Raw genomic sequence first — 19,032 nt, forward strand, 5'->3', positions numbered from 1 at the left:
AGTTATTAAAATTTAGCACATGATTCAAATATTAGATCATAATCTTATCTTATCCATAACTAGAGTATAACTTGAATATCTTTCTAATTTTTAGATCATTTTAGTATAATTATTAGAATTTAGCACATGGTGATCTCAACAAAATATATCTCAACCAAAAAATATCCTAATTCAATTAAAATCCACTCTATAAATATAATAAAATATATTTTTATAATAAGAATTATTATATCAATTATAAAATGATAACTTCATATTCAAAACATTCTTTGTGTTAAGTCTAAGGACTATATATACACCATTGGGATGACAGAATTGTTGTCTGACAATAAGGTATCATCAACCATCCAGCATTCCATGATCGGATCAATCAGTAAACTCATTCTCCGATAAGCACTTACACTATATCTCTAGTGTCTTCGTACGAGTAATTATGAGACCAGCCGTCTCTATCATATAGATGTGTATATAATACATTAGTCTATCCAGTTATATCGATGTCCCTCTCGAGTAACCTATGACTGAGATTATTTGAGTCTATGTTTAAAGGTAAACCAGTCTTATTATCGCAATCTTATCACGATCCGATTCCCATTGCATAGATCCATGGACATCACAATATATTCATGTGACAAGTAATATAAAGTGATAAAATACTAAATAATATAATAAATAAAAAGAATGTGTGTCATGTCATATGTATCATCACTCACGTGATTAGTTTGCATAACACCTATGACTAGTAAATTCATGCTTTTGGTATCATTTGTTATTAATATTATATAACATCGTCCTATAAAAAAATATAATAGCCCATTTCACTCTATAAATGCAACAATAATTTTTTTTTTAATGTTTTTTCATTAATTTTCACATTCATTAAACTTGGACTTAATAGTTGCAGCCCAAAAAAGTCTACTCACTTCTCTATCATATATATATATCACTTACTAAATTTTTCGAAAGATGGATGATGCAGTAATCGTGATGTGCCACTGAAAATATTTCTTTAACTACTATAAGAATTCTTAGATTTTTTTTGTCACTAAAGATACTTAAAGAATTATGCATCAAAACATTTTTCTAACTCCAAAAGAAATAATTCCCATGACTCTCTCCCCTCAATCTCTACTACTCCAAATGTGACATGAAATAACTTATTAGATCCATCAAAAGTAGTCACCATCATCAATACAGTAGGATATTTTTCCTTTATACTTAATAAATGGATGATAAATGGATGATATACTTAATAAAACTGCACAAACATACACTGAATGCCCAAAAAAACCCAACGAAAATATCCTTCCTTTATACTTATTAAAGAAATATCATTTTATATTCATGAACTCCCAACTCTCTTAGAAAAGGCATTAATTCACCATAAGATCTATCAAAGTCTTAATGAACTTCATTCAATATGATTTCACATGCTAGATATGTTTTTCCTATATAAAACTACTACTCTAATTTTTTTTTGTATGTTTGCAATTATCATCTTCGGAATATAATGTTCATTTGCAAAAAACTTGTTCTTTGATTTCTTCAGTTATAAACTGGCCAGTGTAAGATGGATGATCTTGATTTCCTCTAGGCATATTGTATTGGCGCTCATTGATGGACTTCATAATCCCACATATATCATCTCTATGAGCAACTATCATCCATCCACAATGCTCAACCTTAGATTAATTTTCATTTCAAAATTTCTCCTTATGATATATTCTTGCAAACTCTTCTAAACTTTGAAATATCTTTAAATACCTACAAAACATGAAGGACTCAAGTATGAAATATCACAACAAATCTTTATATTTCATATTGTAATATGAACAGTGACAAATTATTACTTATCCAATATATAGGTCATTGATGACAATTTCATCTTTATCTAGATATAGAGCTAAAGCATTAAGGTTGAAGTCATCATCTTCTATAACCCTATCCTCCAACAGGTTTTCATACATATCTAGATTAAATTTGATTAGCTCATAAACAATATTATGGGCATCAAATGTATTATGATGTATATCATTTTTTATTTCTTTTTTATGATCTATAACTTCTTTGACTTCTTTTATTCTTTGCTCAGCCTACTCTTCTTCAAATATCTTATAACTATTATTATTGTTATCTATTATAAATTCCTTTTAAAATCAAAGTTATAAGTTTGAGGTTGTGCAGATACTTCAATTTGCTCCTCTAACTTATAATCGCTTTCGAAAATAAAGCTTGATGTTTAAAGTTATGTAGAGATAGATCCTACAATTTGGACTGATATTAGATGACTACTTCCCAAAATTACTTATGATTCTGGTATCGACAAAGGTACTATTTCATTAAACCTATTTATCTCATCTAGATAACTAAATATTTCATTCGAAAGATGATCATCTTGTAATAAGTAGCTTATATTTAAATGACATTTAAAATTAATAGTACCAAACTCTAAAAATATAATCATTTATATATTTTTTATTATTGTAGTGAATGATTCATGATGCATAAATAATAGGCCAATGCAATTGATGCTTCAGTGATAATACATTAAGTTATATAAAAATTCAATGAGATTGTAAAAACCTAAATGATGATACGATGATGAACCCTTGATCACAAAGGCTAACGAAGCTAATGCTCAACTGATGGTCACGATAATGAAAAACAATAGGAAGACTGACATACTTTTACCGTGAAGACTTGTTTAACTCCTGCACCACTAGCGATGATGACAATAACTCCTCTTACTCTCCTCTGTGGAGATGCCTTCTTGGCAAGACGCCGATGGTGATGATGACACCAGATCACCTTCCTCTCCTCTTTGGTGATACCCACATGTTATCATTTTAAAGGACTAGGCTAGTGTTATCCTTACCTCGTGTTGGCAACAACAATGACGATGAAGATTGTGATGTAAGCCACCACCAATAAGAAAGTTAACAATGATGACCTTCCTCAATATTGGTGTTGTATCGGTAAAATAAGGGTAGCAAGGTGATTTGATGAAAAAGAAGAGCAATCTAAGTCTTAATAATAAATAAATAAATACTTAGAGTTATATTGAACTGGTTAGATTTAATCAATCGTATTGATTCAAGCAAAAAAAAATCAAAGTCAACCAAGAACAATGGATATCAAATATCTTTTTTAAAATTTATTGAAAATATTTTGGTCCTATTGTGAAACAAAGGACCTTGGTAAAAAATAAACATTAGGACATCATCCAATAAAATTCAATTATTATAGGTTTTTTAGATGATTTATATATAATTTTAATACAGATAAGAAGATAGAACCATTATAAAAACTAAATGTTCAAATCTGATTAGAATGCGACGATAATTAGTTAAAATTCAAAGAGGATCAAAATCATGTTCACATCAATGGCTAGGCGCTAATTACATATTACATAATGTAATTAGCTATCTTTAATATTTTAATTTTTATATTCTTAAAATTATATTAAGATATTTATACTTACGAAAGTAAAATATTTAAATCCGTTTCTTCTCAATTTTGCTAACAAAAATACCGTATGTACTTAGTAATAAATCGAATTTAGGTAATAAATCTTATAATATTTTTATTAGTAAAATCAATGATACGAAGAGAAATAAAATTAAATATTTTATTTTTATAAATATAAAAATTTTAATATAATTTTTTAAGATATAAAGATTAAAATATTAAGAATAATTAACTATACAAATAATATATAATTAGCTCGGTAGCGACAGCCACCCCAGATTCCATTTACTTCCGACAGAGAAGACACGGGAGAATTTGACACGGTCGAACTCGCGTTGCCGGCCCGTCAAGTCAACCGTACCGCGGGGCCCATCGCCCTAAGGAGATGCCATCACAGTTAACGACGAACTCCGTCGCGTTTTGTCCACGGAACGAAACGCTAACGAAAGCGAGAAGTGACGGAGAAGCGTGACAGACAATGCCCGGAAGCGACGCTTCTGCCACGTCAATTGGATTCGCCACCTTCCTCCACGCGCTCCGCCGTCTCCTCTTCTATTTATTGCCCCTCTAGCCTGTTTACTCCGCATCGGAAACAAAAGGCGAGGAAGGTTGCAAGGAGGAAGATGGTGTGCATGGTGTCTCGGCAGGGCAGGCAGCTCCAGCGCTACAGCAAGAGCGGGAGCCGCCTCGTCGTCGGGTGCATTCCCTACAAGTATAATCCTGGCGACGGCGGCGGTGAAGACCTCGATAGATCCATGGAGGTTCTTGTCATCAGTTCGCCCAAAGGAAATGGATTGTTGTTCCCAAAGGTATGCAGAAAGCTACGTTTTTTCTTTCATGTCAGTAATGGATCCGTGTAATTTGCTCGATGAAATGTTCATGAGAACCCACCAAAAGAACAATTTTTGTCTTAATTAATCTGAATTCTTGGTGTTGAATCAATCAAATCAATGGGTTTCTGTTGCCTTATCAGGGTGGGTGGGAGACGGATGAGACCATTAAAGAAGCAGCTTTGCGGGAGGCATTGGAGGAAGCTGGAGTGCAGGGGAATGTGCAGGTAAGCTTGCGATCCTGCCCATTTCCTCTCCAAATTACTCGCCTTTGTCGCAGTGTTGCTGACCATCTTGCTGTGCCATCGTTGCAGCGAAAACTTGGGAAATGGAAGTACAAGAGCAGGACCTACGGCGCAGTGCACGAGGGCATCATGTTCCCTCTCAATGTGACGGAGGAACTGGGGGACTGGCCTGAGATGCACACGAGAGAACGCAAATGGGTAAGCACACACCAGAGAACTGAATCTTTAGATTCGAGGTAGTGGTGTTTTCCATCCCTCATACTGGTTTGGTGGATCAGGTGACGGTGGCAGATGCCAAAGAGGGATGCCAGCATCCATGGATGAAGGAAGCCTTGGATAGATTGGTGAAACGGCTGTCGAGTTCCAGCAGCAGTAATAACAGCAACAGTACTGCTTCAGCATTTTAGTATTCTTCTTTGGCACTCTCCACGAGCAGTCTCTCATGGATGATGGATGAACTCTCTTCCCACCAAGAATAGCTGATAGTTACAACAGAGTTTGATCATTCTTTCAATTCTTTCAGCCCTGTGATCTCATGATCTCATCGTTGACTGATGGACCCAACAAAAATTTGTAGTTTTCAGAGTACCAGAATAGTGAGCAACTTCATGGAGATAATCTTCTTTCTCGTTGGTTACTGTGATTACGATTATGTAAAGTTGAATCCATCTTTTTAATCCTAACTGAACTAAGAAATATTGAACATGTTTGGTTTTAGTGCTATTAACTTCATTGATAGAGTTTTGTGCAGCTTCCACTTTCTGTACTTGGCACAATCTCAACCACCAGGTGGAACCTCTATCGGGGTCACTTTTTTCTTGCATATTGAAAAGGATAAGTCGTGATGTTTTAACTATTTGGATCACTTACATCTTTTCTCTTGTTATCGAGCTTGTCTTTTTAAATTATTTTTAGTAATTTTTTAGATCCGTGTCTCTTTTTAACTACCTATCCTCACATCATTAATACTTGAATAATCTAATACAATACAACCACTATATATATATATATATGTTTATTTCGTATATGTTCACATCATTTTACATTATTATCTTTCATTTTATTTTCTATTGGGATCATAGCTAATTAATTTAGAAATAAAAATATTTATTCTTTAAAATACCTTTCTAATTTGCTTTTTTATGTAAATTAAAATCAAATTCAATATAGTTTGTTCAAGCATGCAAGACTTAGCAGCATGATGTGAAACAAAATAATTATTTTAAGCAATTCATTGGTGGTGTTATAATTACATCCTCAGATTAATGAAGATTTCACAACAAGAAGCCAAAACTTCAGTGGTCAAATATGGTAAAAAATTAATGACTACGCCAGAATTAAATTCTAAAAAGCAAAAAAATAACAATACTGAATTTAGAGGGATTTATATGTATTTTTTTTATTAAGATAAAATTTAACAGGAAAAATTATAGCTATCAATGCCAAGGTCTTTGTTAATAACTTATCTTTAACATATCAAAAATTTGTAAGATGATATCTTGAACTAGTCACTTACATAAACACTTGAACCTTAACATATGATGAATTAATATTTAGGGATAATATTTTATAAGATAAGTACTCAAACCTACCTAAAATGAATCAGATATACTTGTATTAGATTAATATTTGTGACGTAAAAACTTCACAATTGAGATTTCAAATCGACGTAATATAGAACATATGAGTCAAATATATCATCAAATTAATATTTTAAGTATAAAATAGTATAATCCGATAGCCACAATTTCAAGTTAAAAATAACCAAAAGAAAAATTTCTACATGAAATTTATTGTCTGTTTGCTCGATGCATAAGCGGCCCTCACGCGACACGCACGAGAAGGCAGACCCGCTACGGCATAACGCCATCTCCCGTGCACTGTCCCCACGGAAACTTGCTGTGCATCCAACCCGATTTCATTGTTGCCAACCCATATCCCACGGTCGCATACTACGTCCCCGTGCGATTCCAATCGTCTGTGGAGGGAGGGAGATAGCGGAATTTTAGGAGACGAAAGCGGGCGAGAGAGAATGACGGAGCGATGGAGCCGCGAGTGTGGTGGACAAATCTGACAGAATCGAAGACAAAGAAGAAAGAAAAATGAGGAGAGAGATGAGAAAAAGGAAACCGAGGAAGAAGAATCAGGAAGTTTGTTGCGTCGCCTGAACCCTGCCGTCGGTCTCCGATGCCCAGAACGCGATCATTTTGATGGGTCTCGTGTTCCCGGACTCGTTCGAGGCAGGGTAGGTGCCGTCTCTATTTCTTTGCTCTTTTGGAAAAGCCCTATGATTCTCAATCGATCTTGTATATGTTGATCGATCCACGACATCTCCACTTCTTGGTATTTTGGCCCTTTTCTACCGTCCCATGTATGCTTTGACCAAATTAAGTTTTCGTTTTATTCTCTGATGCAGTTGAAGAACGAGATAATAACAGATGGCATCATCTCATAGCGCAGACAATGTAATGCAATGCAAAACATGTCGCTGTGGGGAGGGGGATACCAATTTCTGGATCACCAGGGGCTCTGACAATCCTGACAAGCAATCAAATAATTGTCCTAATTGCAATGTAAGGCTCCGTTCAGTTCAACAATTAATTGTTTTCGTTGTTATATTATCTCTGTTAAACGTTTATCTGTACAAATAAAACATACTTGTTGTTCCTTTGTTTTGTTGTGATTGTTAGTTTTTATGAATTTTGTCAAGGTCGAACTTAATTATTTGTTATGTTGCTTGGTTTGTGTTCCATCATAGCATTTTTAAAGAACTTCTGATCCAACCTCAACTAGAAACAAGTGAAAAATTCATTGTTGACTAATTATCTCGAAATTAACTGATTTTACCTAAGTCGTGCAACACTCTTGCATATCCATCCACAAAGGTCAGTCTTCCTGAAACCTTCTATGATCCCTTAGGACTTACAAAAGAGAAAACAGGCTAGAGAAAGCATTTCACTCGGAATCCACTAGCAATAATTTCAGTAAAAACTTTATAGTCAATGCAAATTACAAATATAGACTTTGCAAGCTATAATTGATCATATAACAAAAGATCCAAGATGGTCTACTACATATCGAAATGCCCATAAGTGCCCACATGACACCACATTCTTTTACAAGCCTAAGACGATCATCAAAGTCAATCAAAATGGGGCTCCCAAGCCTACTGCTAGTCTCTCTCCATGTTGTGCAAAGCATGAACAAAATCGAAAGATATGGACATACATGAGCATTATATCAAATATCCCGTTTACAATTTTGTCCGTGACATAATGGTGAAAATAATTTTTTTATTTCACTTTAACTCCATAGATGCTAGTAACTGAAATTTTTTACTGGTAAATGATTTCTAGGTAAACAGTATCTGAATTTAATTATTAGATTATACATATTTTAGCTTAATACCTCATTCCTTTTATCCTGATATATTTTATTGGATTAGATTAAATCATAAATGAGATATCATTTATTAACAAAATTATCTGAAAATTGTGTCTCGTTATACAATGACTTACTATGAATTAGTCAGGGATATACAAAGAAATTGATTGAACATTACTACTCTGATAATCATTTAAAACTGCCAGGACAACCTAAAATCTATGTGCCATTGTCATCGACTTCATTCTATGTCATGTTTGTCATGTCAAAACACTGAAAAGCCATGCAGGTTTGGTAACCATAGCAAATCAGAAGCATAGCGCTGCATTTTCATCAATAGTGCACAACTGAATGAACTAGATGGCAGAATACTTTGGTCCATGAATCCATATCTCATATTGTAAATAGTTGTGACATATATGGCATATACAATCATTGTTCAGATGCTATCATCTTTTGTTGTCAGCCTTGTAATTTTCTTGTTCATATCTGTTACACCGACCCCATTGTCAGTTTTAAGTAGACCACCTTTTTGAGCTCGATCACTATCCATGCCAATGGTTTTGCTAGGGTGTTGCTTCATTATCATTATGTATGAATGCTTTAATCTTGTTAAGTCTCTGGAGTCATCCTTCTTATTATGTTCCCCTTCTTTCTTGTTTATGCAACAATTTTGAGATTCATTTGAATTTCTGTTATTCGAGATGATCTGTAATAATATGTTTGGCCTATGTTTTATAGGAAAGTGATTGTTGATGTACTTGCTTTCGTTCTTTTTTGCTGGTCTTTCACTCTTGTGGACATATGAATCTTTCTTAAGTCCTCCTTTCATGATCATACTATGAGTTCCTTCTGATTCTTGTGTCTATAACTATTCTCATTCGTTTTATCTGGTTTTTCACTTATGGGACATATGAACCTTTATTAACTCATGATTTTGCATTTATACTATGAGTTCCTTCTGATTTTTTTTATCTATATCTTTCTTGTTTTATGTGCCTTGAGCCCTCCTCATAGTATCTTACTGTTTATATATGGTACATACGTGAAAGTGAGATCAACTTCATGAACTTATATAAAATCCAGGATCACTAGGCATTTTGTCAGAAATTTCTCAAAATTTATCTTGTATATGTCCTTTCTGTTTTTAGGTCATTTTTCTTGAAGAAGATTGTGAATACTAAATGCTTGATCTCAACAAGTGCAGGTTTTCAAGAGTGGACCACTCTTCATTTCATCTAAAGGTATTCTTTTATACAATTTCTAGGTAGTCAAGCCATTTTCAGTGATTTTCATTTTATGTTAATGCAATGATTGACATATTAAGCTTATTAATATTTTTGTTCCAGTTTGTTGTTCTAATTATATTGAAAAGTAGACATCTAATTAATAGAAATTTCTTATATAATTTGCATTCCAAGTCTTGGCATGCCTTTTTGTATTGTTTACCTTGCTAATGAACCATCATTCCCTTATTCTCTTTTAAATTGGGTATAAACTAAAAGAAATAATGTTTCTTGAACATGCATAGAGATGAGGATAGGAATAGTGGGATAATTTCTCTCACTCAAGGAGAATAACATGATCAAAATTTCTTTTGACATGATCAAATTTCTTATATTCTCATTTTTCACAACATCAAGATTTTCTACTGAACAACCTAGATATGTTACTGCCAGTGATTTAAAAAACGTTAGGCGCCAAAAGGCGCCAAGGTCCACAAACGCCCGAGGCGCTAGGCGTTCGCCCAGGCGCTCGTCCGAGCGAAACGAGACGCTAAATTATAAAAATATATAATATAATTATTTAAAATTTTAAATAAAAATATGCTATTAAATTAAGAAAATCTAAGATACAAAATCACAATGTCACATTAACAAAAAGTTTCAAAATTCAAAACAATAAAATTTTACATCAAAGTCATTCATCATAATCAATATTATCGTCATTTTCACACAAATCATCTTCATTGAATTCGTCTTCTTCCTCTTGTCCTTCGATTCCTTTCTCTTTATCAAGATATGTTTCATTCTCTATGTCTTCAATAATAGCAGGAGCCGAGCTTGATGCTTTTGCACTCATTTTTCTCTTTGACATCTGTCTTGTATATGTTTATAATTCTCCAGCACTTGAAGCTCTTGCCACATCTCCCCATGTCAATCTATCATCTTCAAATACAAGCTCGTCTTCAGCATCTTGCAAGTTAGCACCCATTTCTCCTACTAACCACTCATTTGAATCATCAATATCTTGCAATGAGATTGAATCAAATCTATTTTTCAAATCATGACGAGTCTTCAAAGCTTGATTATACTTTATGTAAACAAGATCGTGCAATCGTTGATGTTCTAACCGATTTCTTCTCTTCGAGTGAATCTGTCATGTCATATAATTTAAAAATATATTAATACATATATCTAAATAAATAAATTAATTAAAATAAAAATATTTAGTAATACTTACATGCTCAAAGACACTCTAGTTTCGCTCACAACCCGAAGCACTACATGTCAAACTAAGTATTTTGATAGCAAATTTTTGTAAGTTCGGGGTGGAATTTCCAAATAGACTCCACCATTCAGCTGCAAAATTTATGTTATTATTAGTAATAACATAGTAACATAATATATATGAAATTAATTATATCAAATTATTAATACCTGGAGACGTAGTTGTCTTGGATCGAACGGCAATTGAAATTTCAAAAAGACCTTCGACATTTTTATATAAAGATAATTCATGAATAATCTTATCTTAAACCTCAAGGCTGGGAACTAATCTTGCAACACACTGATATAACCCACCCAAAACTTCTGCATCAAATCTAACAGATTTAATCTTATAAAAAAATTCAGGATTCAAATAATATCCTGCTGCATGTAAGGGACGATGAAGTTGACAATTCCATCTTTCGTCAATGATTGTAAAAATTTTCTCATATTTTTCTTCATTTTCATTAAAAGATCTTTTAATCGTCTCCTTTGCTCTATCCATAGCCTCATAAATATATCCCATTGCAGGCTTATTTTCATTATCCACCAACCGAAGGACTCGAACAAGAGGGCCCATTACCTTTAATATATAAACTACATGATTCCAAAAGGATGGCATTAAGATGATATCAGCAGCCCTTTTGCCTTTTGCTTCTTTTGCCCATTTACTTGTCACCCATTTCTCAGAGGTAAACATATTTCTCAGAGTATGTTTTTGACGATGCACGCTCTGTAATGCCAAGAATGAAGTAGCAAATTGGGTGACACCATGTCTCACTAATTCTTTATTCCCCGTAAATTCTCTCATCATATTCAAAGCCCCAATGTGATTATAAAGAAATCCAACAACAAAAATTGTCCTTTCTAAGGTTTTCTTGATTTCTAAGATCTTTCCAATATCCTCCAACATTAAATCAATACAATGTGCTGCACATGGAGTCCAATACAAGTGTTGTCTTTTTGATTCAAGCAATTTACCTGAGACAAAGGATAACAAAAATGATAAGACTTAAGAGTTTAACATACTTAATTGAAGATAAAATAATTAACAAAATCAAAAGATGAATATTACCAGCTAAAACATAGTTGCTTCCATTGTCGGTTATGATTTGAACGATATTTTGTTCTCCAATTTCTTCTACGAAGTTGTCAAGTAAATCATATATCGTCTCCAGATTTTACAAAAGATAAAGCATCTATTGACTTCACAAACATAGTCCCTAAAGAACAATTAACCATAAAATTAATTATACTCCTGTGCCTCCTGTCAGTCCAAACATCTGACATAATAGAGCAACCATGTGTTGCCCATGATTCTTTATGACCCTTTAGTAAGTCATTTGTATAATTCAACTCTTTTTGCAGTAATGAAACTCGCATCTCATAATAACTTGGAGGTTTTAATCCTGCACCATATCTTCCAATAGCTTCAATCATATCCTTAAAACTGTCTAAACGAGTTGTACTAAGGGGAAGACCAGCCTGATAGAAGAAGCGAGCAATGTGCTGAATTGTTCTTCCTCTTATTTCTTTATCACAAGCATCACTTATATTTGTTTGTCTCAATTTTGAGCCTCCTGCTTGCCCTTGTTGTTTTTGGGATTCTTGAAGCATATATAGATCCATCGGTCCTTTTCTACCTTTCTTAGTACTTATAACTTCTTTTTCCTTTTTGTCGTATACTCTTTTTTCACTTGGGTTAATACTCGTAGAATAATCTTCTTCTTCATCCCTGAGATGTTCAACATTGTCTTCTGGTAAATTCCCATAAGATTCATTCTTTTGTGTCTTCTTTTCATTCATATAATTCAGTAACTCTTCTTTTACCTCAGGTGGACATTTTTTGCAAGCTGCTGCATTCTTGAAATTTCCTACTAGATGTTGTTTTGCACGAAAAATACCACCTCTGGTAGTCTTATCGCAGAATATGCAAGTCACTGCATTAGGATCTTTCGGATCCTTCAAATAATTATACTTCCATGCAGGATCTTTTTTTGATACCATTGGAGACTCTATTGTGTTGCTCTCTACACTTGTCATTTATGTTGAAACCTAACAATAATTTCAAATAAATAAAAATTAACAACATTAAAATCAAAATAATATATTATTAATCTATTAACAGAAAATTAATCATTTCAAAATTCAAATAAACTTAATATTAAGAGTATACTGAGCCTGATGGAGAAACGAGGAAGCAGCGGCGAGCGGCGGCAGCGGCAGCAGCAGCAGCAGCGGCGAGCGGCGGCAGCGGTAGCGGGAAAGGGAAAGAGAGCGGAAGGCGCGAGCAGCGGGAGGCCTTGAGGGAGGCGCGAGCAGCGGGAAGGCTCGCGGGAGGGCTCGCAGGAGGCGAGAGGGCTCGCGGGAGGCGCGAGCAGCGGGAGGCGTGAGCAGCAGGAGGGCTCGAGGGAGGCGCGAGCAGCGGGAAGGCTCGCGGGAGGGCTCGCAGGAGACGCGAGCAACGAGAGGGCTCGCGGGAGGCGCGAGCAGCGGGAGGGCTCGCAGGAGGCGCGAGCAGCGAGAGGGCTCGCGGGAGGCGCGAGCAGCGACAGCGGCAGCGGGAGCAGCGGCAGCGAGCGACGAGATCGCGATCGGGATCGGGATCGAGAGCGGCAGCGGCAGCAGGTTAGTGTTGGGTTAGGGTTAGGGTTAGGGTTGGGGTTATATCGGTTTAGTTGGTTCGATTGAACCAACTAACAACCGAACCAGGACCGAACCAGACCTAAAATTCTGGTTCGGTCGCCTTGGTTTACCCAGGCGCTCGCCCGAAGCGCCCAGCGCCTGGGCTCGGGCGAGCGCCCAAGCGGCGCCTGTTTGAAGCGCGCCGCCTGGGACATTAGCGAGGCGCTCGGGCCTCGCCTCGCCTCGCCCGAGCGCCTAGGCGAGCGCCCGAGCGCCTTTTGCAATCACTGGTTACTGCATCGATTGAGCAACATCTTGTTTGAACATACTTTATGTTGTATTAGATATATTATCCAGTGATGATCTTCTTATCGTTCAGGTTTCAATAATAACCAGTTTGTAGTCCTTGAAATTCCACATTCTATGGCATCATAGAAATCATTTAAATTCTTTAAGTTGGTCTTTTCTTCAATGATTTTATTGTAATATCAGCATTTTGTTTCTTTCATCACATTTCATTTCATTCCACAAAAATGTGCATTGCCATCCTTATGTATCACGGTTTAAGAATATCTTTTAATTTTTTATTAAATATTTGATCAACAAATATGTATGATTTTTTTAAAAATCCATTAAAATTGCAGGAATAGGTTGGACATCATGGAAAAAACGTTGGTTTGTCCTAACAAGCACATCATTGGTCTTTTTTAGAACTGACCCTGTAAGTATAGGATATTTTACATTAATCTAACCTCTAATATCATTTTCTACCCAAGATTTTTTTGGTTTGTAACATGAAGCATTTTTCTAGTTGCATGTTTGTATGGTGTTCATGTGTATGAACAGTGAATTTTCTGTAACTTGACTGATTTGTGCAATAGAACTGCTTTGACAACCTCTAAAAAGCTGTACTTCTCTGAAATTTTTTAGTTTATCATCATAAGATATGTAAAATCTCGGCATTTTCTCATTACATTAACTAAACACGAGACATCTATTCTTCTGCAGTGAGAGAATGCTATAACTAGTCTTTCTAAACTTCTTTTCATATTAACTGAACAATGGATAATTAATCCCCTAAAATGAGAGCTTGTAATTCTATTAGTCTAAACTATAAGAAGTACATAAAGTTCTCACAAATTTATGCAGTATACCATGATAATATAGATCAAGTTGTACAAGTCAAACTAACTTGATTTTGCATCTGATTTATATGATTTTCTAATTAGATTCTCTTGCTCAAATTCCATATCTCATGTTGAAACAACTAAATTTGATTCTTATAAATTCTAATGTTCTCTTGGCTCCTCTAGCCAATTGTTAATGACATTTGAGTAACCAAAGGTCTCACATATGTTTTAGTTCTGGTATGTGGTTCTCTGGAACAAATTCGGTACATAAATAGAAGAACGGGTGGGGGGGAGGTTATAGATGCTTACATTAAATTAACTTATTAAATATGGAATCGAGACATTAAAATTGTCCATGACTTTCTATGAAAACAAACTTCTTATTTATATAATATTAATGTATAGATTCTATTACCTCCTAAAATTTGACTTTACATGTAAAAACAGAAGTTTAATATTAAAATCTTTTTGATTATCTGTTTGATGGGGTTCGAATACATTAAAGTCTCACCAGAAATGATCTCTGGGATTAAGAAACACATTATTTTATCAATTTTATTTGGTGACTTCGTCATAACCCACTTTGCTCCATGAATTAGGATGCTCACATGACTTTCCCTATTTTTAAGTGCTTTAAATGTGAAGAGTGTTCAGAAGTGCATATTTTTGTTGAATATTTGTTATCCTAACTTCTTTCTTGCAAGTAAGATCCAAGTTTTGTCTCCTTTTTTGACTTTATTTTTCATTAAGTGAGACTGTTATGCCCCAGGTTTATATATGTAAATTTGTTTGGCATTGCCATTCAGCTAATTTAGTAGAATCCATTCTCAAATCAAGGAAAACTACCAGTTAGTTTAGTGCTCATTCATCCAATAAGTGATTGAGATGATTCACCCTTGCTTGGAATATCAATGGTTACTCACACACAGCCCGTGGAAGTACTTTATGCAACACTCTTGATGAGAATGAGTTGATCAATTTGTAAGAACATTATGGTTAATTATAGCATGCTTTACTTTTACTTTCAGGCTGCTCTCCCTCAAAAGGGAAGTGAAGCAAATGTAACGCTTGGTGGTATTGACCTGAATAATTCAGGAAGGTGAGAGTATTTGATTGGTTATTTAAAGCCCTGGTTTAGCTGAACACAAGTTTTACTGAAAACTGTTGATAAATTTAAGTTATTGTAAATTTCAGTGTTGTCGTGAAAGCAGACAAAAAGATTTTAACACTATTGTTTCCTGATGGCCAGGATGGGAGAACTTTTACATTAAAGGCAGGTTTACATACTGCTTCTGTACCCTTTTTAGGTTGATTTAGATTTTTTTTTCTTCACTAATTTTTGGTATCACAGGCAGAAACTTCTGAGGATCTATACGAGTGGAAAGCTGCATTAGAGAATGCTGTGGCACAAGCACCTAGTGCAGCCCTTGCATTGGGACAGAATGGAATATTCCACAATGAAATAACTGAATCAATTGAAGCTTCACATGATCAATGTATGTTACTTAGCCACCTATCCACAATGATATTAATAATCTGAAGTTTTTTGTGTTTCTTCTGATGAACAATGGAAGATTCATCACATTGCTTAGTAACCATGACATTATACTGATGAATATGATTGCAAATGGGCAGTTGTTTGGTTTGATTACTTTTTTTTTTTTTTTCATTTCAGCAATTGCTTTTGACTTAGTTTAATTCATTGTTTAACTGAATTGATCTTGTAAAGCTCTAATATGGTGGGTTAACTCCAAAGAGAATTCATTCTTTTGTATTGGTCAATATTCTGTATGTACACATGTATGGATAAGGTACCGGAAGATTCATTATTAACCTTAACAAAATATTAATCTGGGGTATTCCCCTCTCTGGACTTTCAAACTGTCAATTTCTTCTCCTTTAGGATTTTGCACCTTGATGTCATGTTTGTCTATTCTTGTATGTGTTGGCAAATGCCATGTCTTCTGACATATCCAGCCTCTGTCTCGTCAGTTTCTGATCTTTCCTTTTCTTTATTTTGAAGGGAAAGATACACAGCCTGCGACATCCACTGTGATTGGTAGGCCTATCTTGCTTGCACTTGAAGACATTGATGGAAGCCCATCATTCTTGGAAAAGGCCCTCAGGTTCATCGAGCAACATGGTATATTTTGTTTCTTGTATTTATTTATATTAGGTCTTTCTGATTACCTCTGTAGCAAAATATGCACTGAATGTATTAATTGAGCTTCTGTTTTTTCATGGAAGGAAAATTTAGAAGTTGCTAGGTTGCATGTGTTGTGGAACTTGTCGAAGCATATTATTGGTGTTATTATACAGCTCTTTTAGTAGGCAAAAATTGAGCTATCGTTTTTAGTGTGTTAACACATGTAGTAACAAAGAAACTGTTGCATGTAAACTTCTTCATAGTAAAGTTCAAGTTTTTAGAATATAAATGTTAATCTTAAGCATAAAGATCTATGGTTATGTGATGATCTTTATCACTTTTTAAAAGGAATCAAAGTGGAAGGTATCCTGCGGCAGTCTGCTGATGTTGAAGAGGTAAAATGCAGAGTTCGTGAATATGAACAGGGTTAGTTTCTCATTTTCTTCCCTTGTTTATGGATACTAGTTACCTTTTTGCTGTTACCTTCTTCTGAACCAAAATTAGCCTCCTGATCTGCTTCACTGCTTTAATTATCCGCAAGGAATGTGCTTCAATAATCTTGCAATTAAAGTACATTGGTTTTAGTCATGGGCAAGGATTGAAATATTATATCGTACCAGAGTTTTGACCTTCTCTCGGTACGATACGGTACTTTATACCGAGCGGTATACATTGGTTATATATATAAAATTTTGGCGACATCGCCTCCCTTCTCCCCCACGCTCGGCGACGTCGCCTCTATATATATATATATATATATATATATATATATATAATCTTTTATTTATATATATATATATTTAAAAAATAATGCGTGATGTCGCCTCTCTCTCTCTCTGTACATATAATTTATTATTTATATATCTATTTATTTATATATTTATATATATTATATATAAAAAATTTAAAAAAAGTGCAACATCGCCTCTCTTCTCCCCAAGCAGGGTGACGTTGTAGAAAAATGAGGCGACGTCGCCTTTATATATATATATATATATAATTTTAAATAAAAAATACCTATCGGTAGCGAGCGGTTCATGTACCGGTTTCCTATCAAACCGGTACGTACTGCCCGTATCGGACGGTATTATTTGAAACTGTATACCTTGGTCATGGGTTTATGCATTAATTTGAACACTTCTACATGGTTCTCTTTTTCAGGAAAAAAAGAGTTTTCTTCAGATGAGGATGCACATGTTGTTGGAGACTGTATCAAGGTGCAATTACGTTAGAAATAACAACCTAACAAGTTTCTTCCATAATTATGCTGGAGTTTGTAATTTACTTTTGTTGTATGCAGTATGTGCTGCGAGAGTTGCCATCTTCTCCTGTTCCTGCATCTTGTTGTACCGCACTGGTTGAATCATATAGTATGTCTGGACAAAAATTCTATTCCATATCACATCAATCTGATCTCATTTTATGTTTACAATGTTAATTTTATACTACAAATCCACTTCCCAAATATGCATGTTAGAGAAGAGAATAGAAGATCTCTGATGCATTATGATCTATATGGATAGTCACGGCAATGCTTAGGTGACTTGAGCCAATTTATTGAGGGCTTTATGGCTATATCAATGGTCAAACTAAGAGCCTTCAAACTATTCTTGTTGTTTTAAGAAATTTATTACATGAAACTTTGGATATCACATGAAAATTTAAGTTTCTATGCTCTAGGAGAAAAATGCAAAGACAAGTCCAGTTAAATAATCGAACATTACATTTTATGTTACTCGCATTTGTCATGCTGTTTGCATAAGACCTCGTTATATTCTTGTTTCAGTGCAATTTTGTTAAAACATTATGGTCCCTCTTTAAAATAATTTCACATCTGATGGAATCTTATTGACATGTAAAACTGTCAATATATTTGTTATACCTTTTTAACATATAAAAATAAAAGCAGTGAACATTACACAAAAATACAATTCTATGCAACATGAAAATTTGTCTAATTTTCCAATATATGAAAATAAGCGTGAAATATCAGATATAGATTAGACATTTGTGCTGAACATGTCATATATGACTAGTTGACAAATTATTCTTTCAGTCTGTAATCATGCTGAATGTACAGAACATGCATGTTAAATAAAAAATTTCAAAGTATGGTGCTATACGAGCTCACATTCATCTTTATTGTTATCAACGATTTTCTTTGTATGTAACAAATGCTATTCTGTGAAATTAGTTAATGTCTCTTTGTTATTATATAGTGATTAATTCTATATTTCTGTTCTCAGCAAATGGTGGTGGAGAGATTGATTGTTTTTCAGCTTCTTGATCTTGTATTTCCTAAGTGCTTTCAGGGGCAATGACAATTTAGGGACAAATGATTTAGGGGAATTTTTGAACAATTAGGAATTCCTTTCCTCCTATTTGAACAATTAGGAATAACATTGGTTAGAGCACAATATTTCTGAAGGATAACTGGATCAGGATTCAAAGTCTTGGATACAGGACCCCAATTACAGGTATGGTTTGCACCAGCATACCGACAAATAGTATGCTGGTATATGCTGTGGTATCAAGAAGGGGGTAAGAACTAAGAAGAGAAGGAGAAGAGGAGGAAGAGGAGTATCGGATGGGCAAGCAGGCTGACAGCGACGGGCAACATGAGCAATGGAGGGGCAGGCCAGCGGGAGCAGATATTGGGTGTCATGAGGGAGGTGAGGATTGAGAGGAATGGGGTTTAATGATAATTGAAAAGAA

The 19,032-nt window shown here is 34.7% G+C and overlaps 2 protein-coding genes across 4 annotated transcripts in view; both read left to right on the plus strand.

Moving 5' to 3' along the window:
• The first annotated feature begins 4,036 nt into the window (after positions 1-4,036).
• LOC103973577 (nudix hydrolase 17, mitochondrial) lies at positions 4,037-5,266 on the plus strand. The gene is made up of 4 exons (XM_009388189.3): positions 4,037-4,277; positions 4,442-4,525; positions 4,613-4,741; positions 4,822-5,266. Exons 1-4 carry the CDS (start codon positions 4,092-4,094, stop codon positions 4,948-4,950), a joined length of 528 nt encoding a protein of 175 aa, XP_009386464.1. The 5' UTR covers positions 4,037-4,091; the 3' UTR covers positions 4,951-5,266.
• A 1,071-nt stretch (positions 5,267-6,337) lies between these two features.
• LOC103973576 (rho GTPase-activating protein REN1) overlaps positions 6,338-19,032 on the plus strand; it is a 31,402-nt gene continuing 18,707 nt past the window's right edge. For 2 of the 3 annotated variants that reach the window (XM_009388184.3, XM_009388187.3), the window contains exons 1-11: positions 6,338-6,788; positions 6,960-7,116; positions 9,135-9,171; positions 13,686-13,762; positions 15,200-15,270; positions 15,366-15,448; positions 15,527-15,667; positions 16,195-16,314; positions 16,666-16,743; positions 17,479-17,534; positions 17,618-17,687. In XM_009388184.3, coding sequence (XP_009386459.2) covers positions 6,982-7,116; positions 9,135-9,171; positions 13,686-13,762; positions 15,200-15,270; positions 15,366-15,448; positions 15,527-15,667; positions 16,195-16,314; positions 16,666-16,743; positions 17,479-17,534; positions 17,618-17,687 — 868 coding nt within the window. In that variant the 5' untranslated portion in view covers positions 6,338-6,788; positions 6,960-6,981. Of the gene's footprint in view, positions 6,789-6,959; positions 7,117-9,134; positions 9,172-13,685; positions 13,763-15,199; positions 15,271-15,365; positions 15,449-15,526; positions 15,668-16,194; positions 16,315-16,665; positions 16,744-17,478; positions 17,535-17,617; positions 17,688-19,032 lie in introns of those variants that run through there. The other variant, XM_065168695.1, reaches the window with a different exon arrangement.

Source organism: Musa acuminata, chromosome BXJ3-9 (assembly GCF_036884655.1).
Source record: "Musa acuminata AAA Group cultivar baxijiao chromosome BXJ3-9, Cavendish_Baxijiao_AAA, whole genome shotgun sequence".
In the NCBI taxonomy this organism is placed as follows: Eukaryota; Viridiplantae; Streptophyta; class Magnoliopsida; order Zingiberales; family Musaceae; genus Musa; species Musa acuminata.

Coding starts and splice junctions, on each gene's coding strand:
- LOC103973577 (XM_009388189.3), top strand. CDS start 4,092: ATGGTGTGCATGGTGTCTCGGCAGGGCAGGCAGCTCCAGCGCTACAGC. Junction 4,278..4,441: donor ATGGATTGTTGTTCCCAAAG/GTATGCAGAAAG, acceptor TTGCCTTATCAG/GGTGGGTGGGAGACGGATGA. Junction 4,526..4,612: donor GAGTGCAGGGGAATGTGCAG/GTAAGCTTGCGA, acceptor CCATCGTTGCAG/CGAAAACTTGGGAAATGGAA.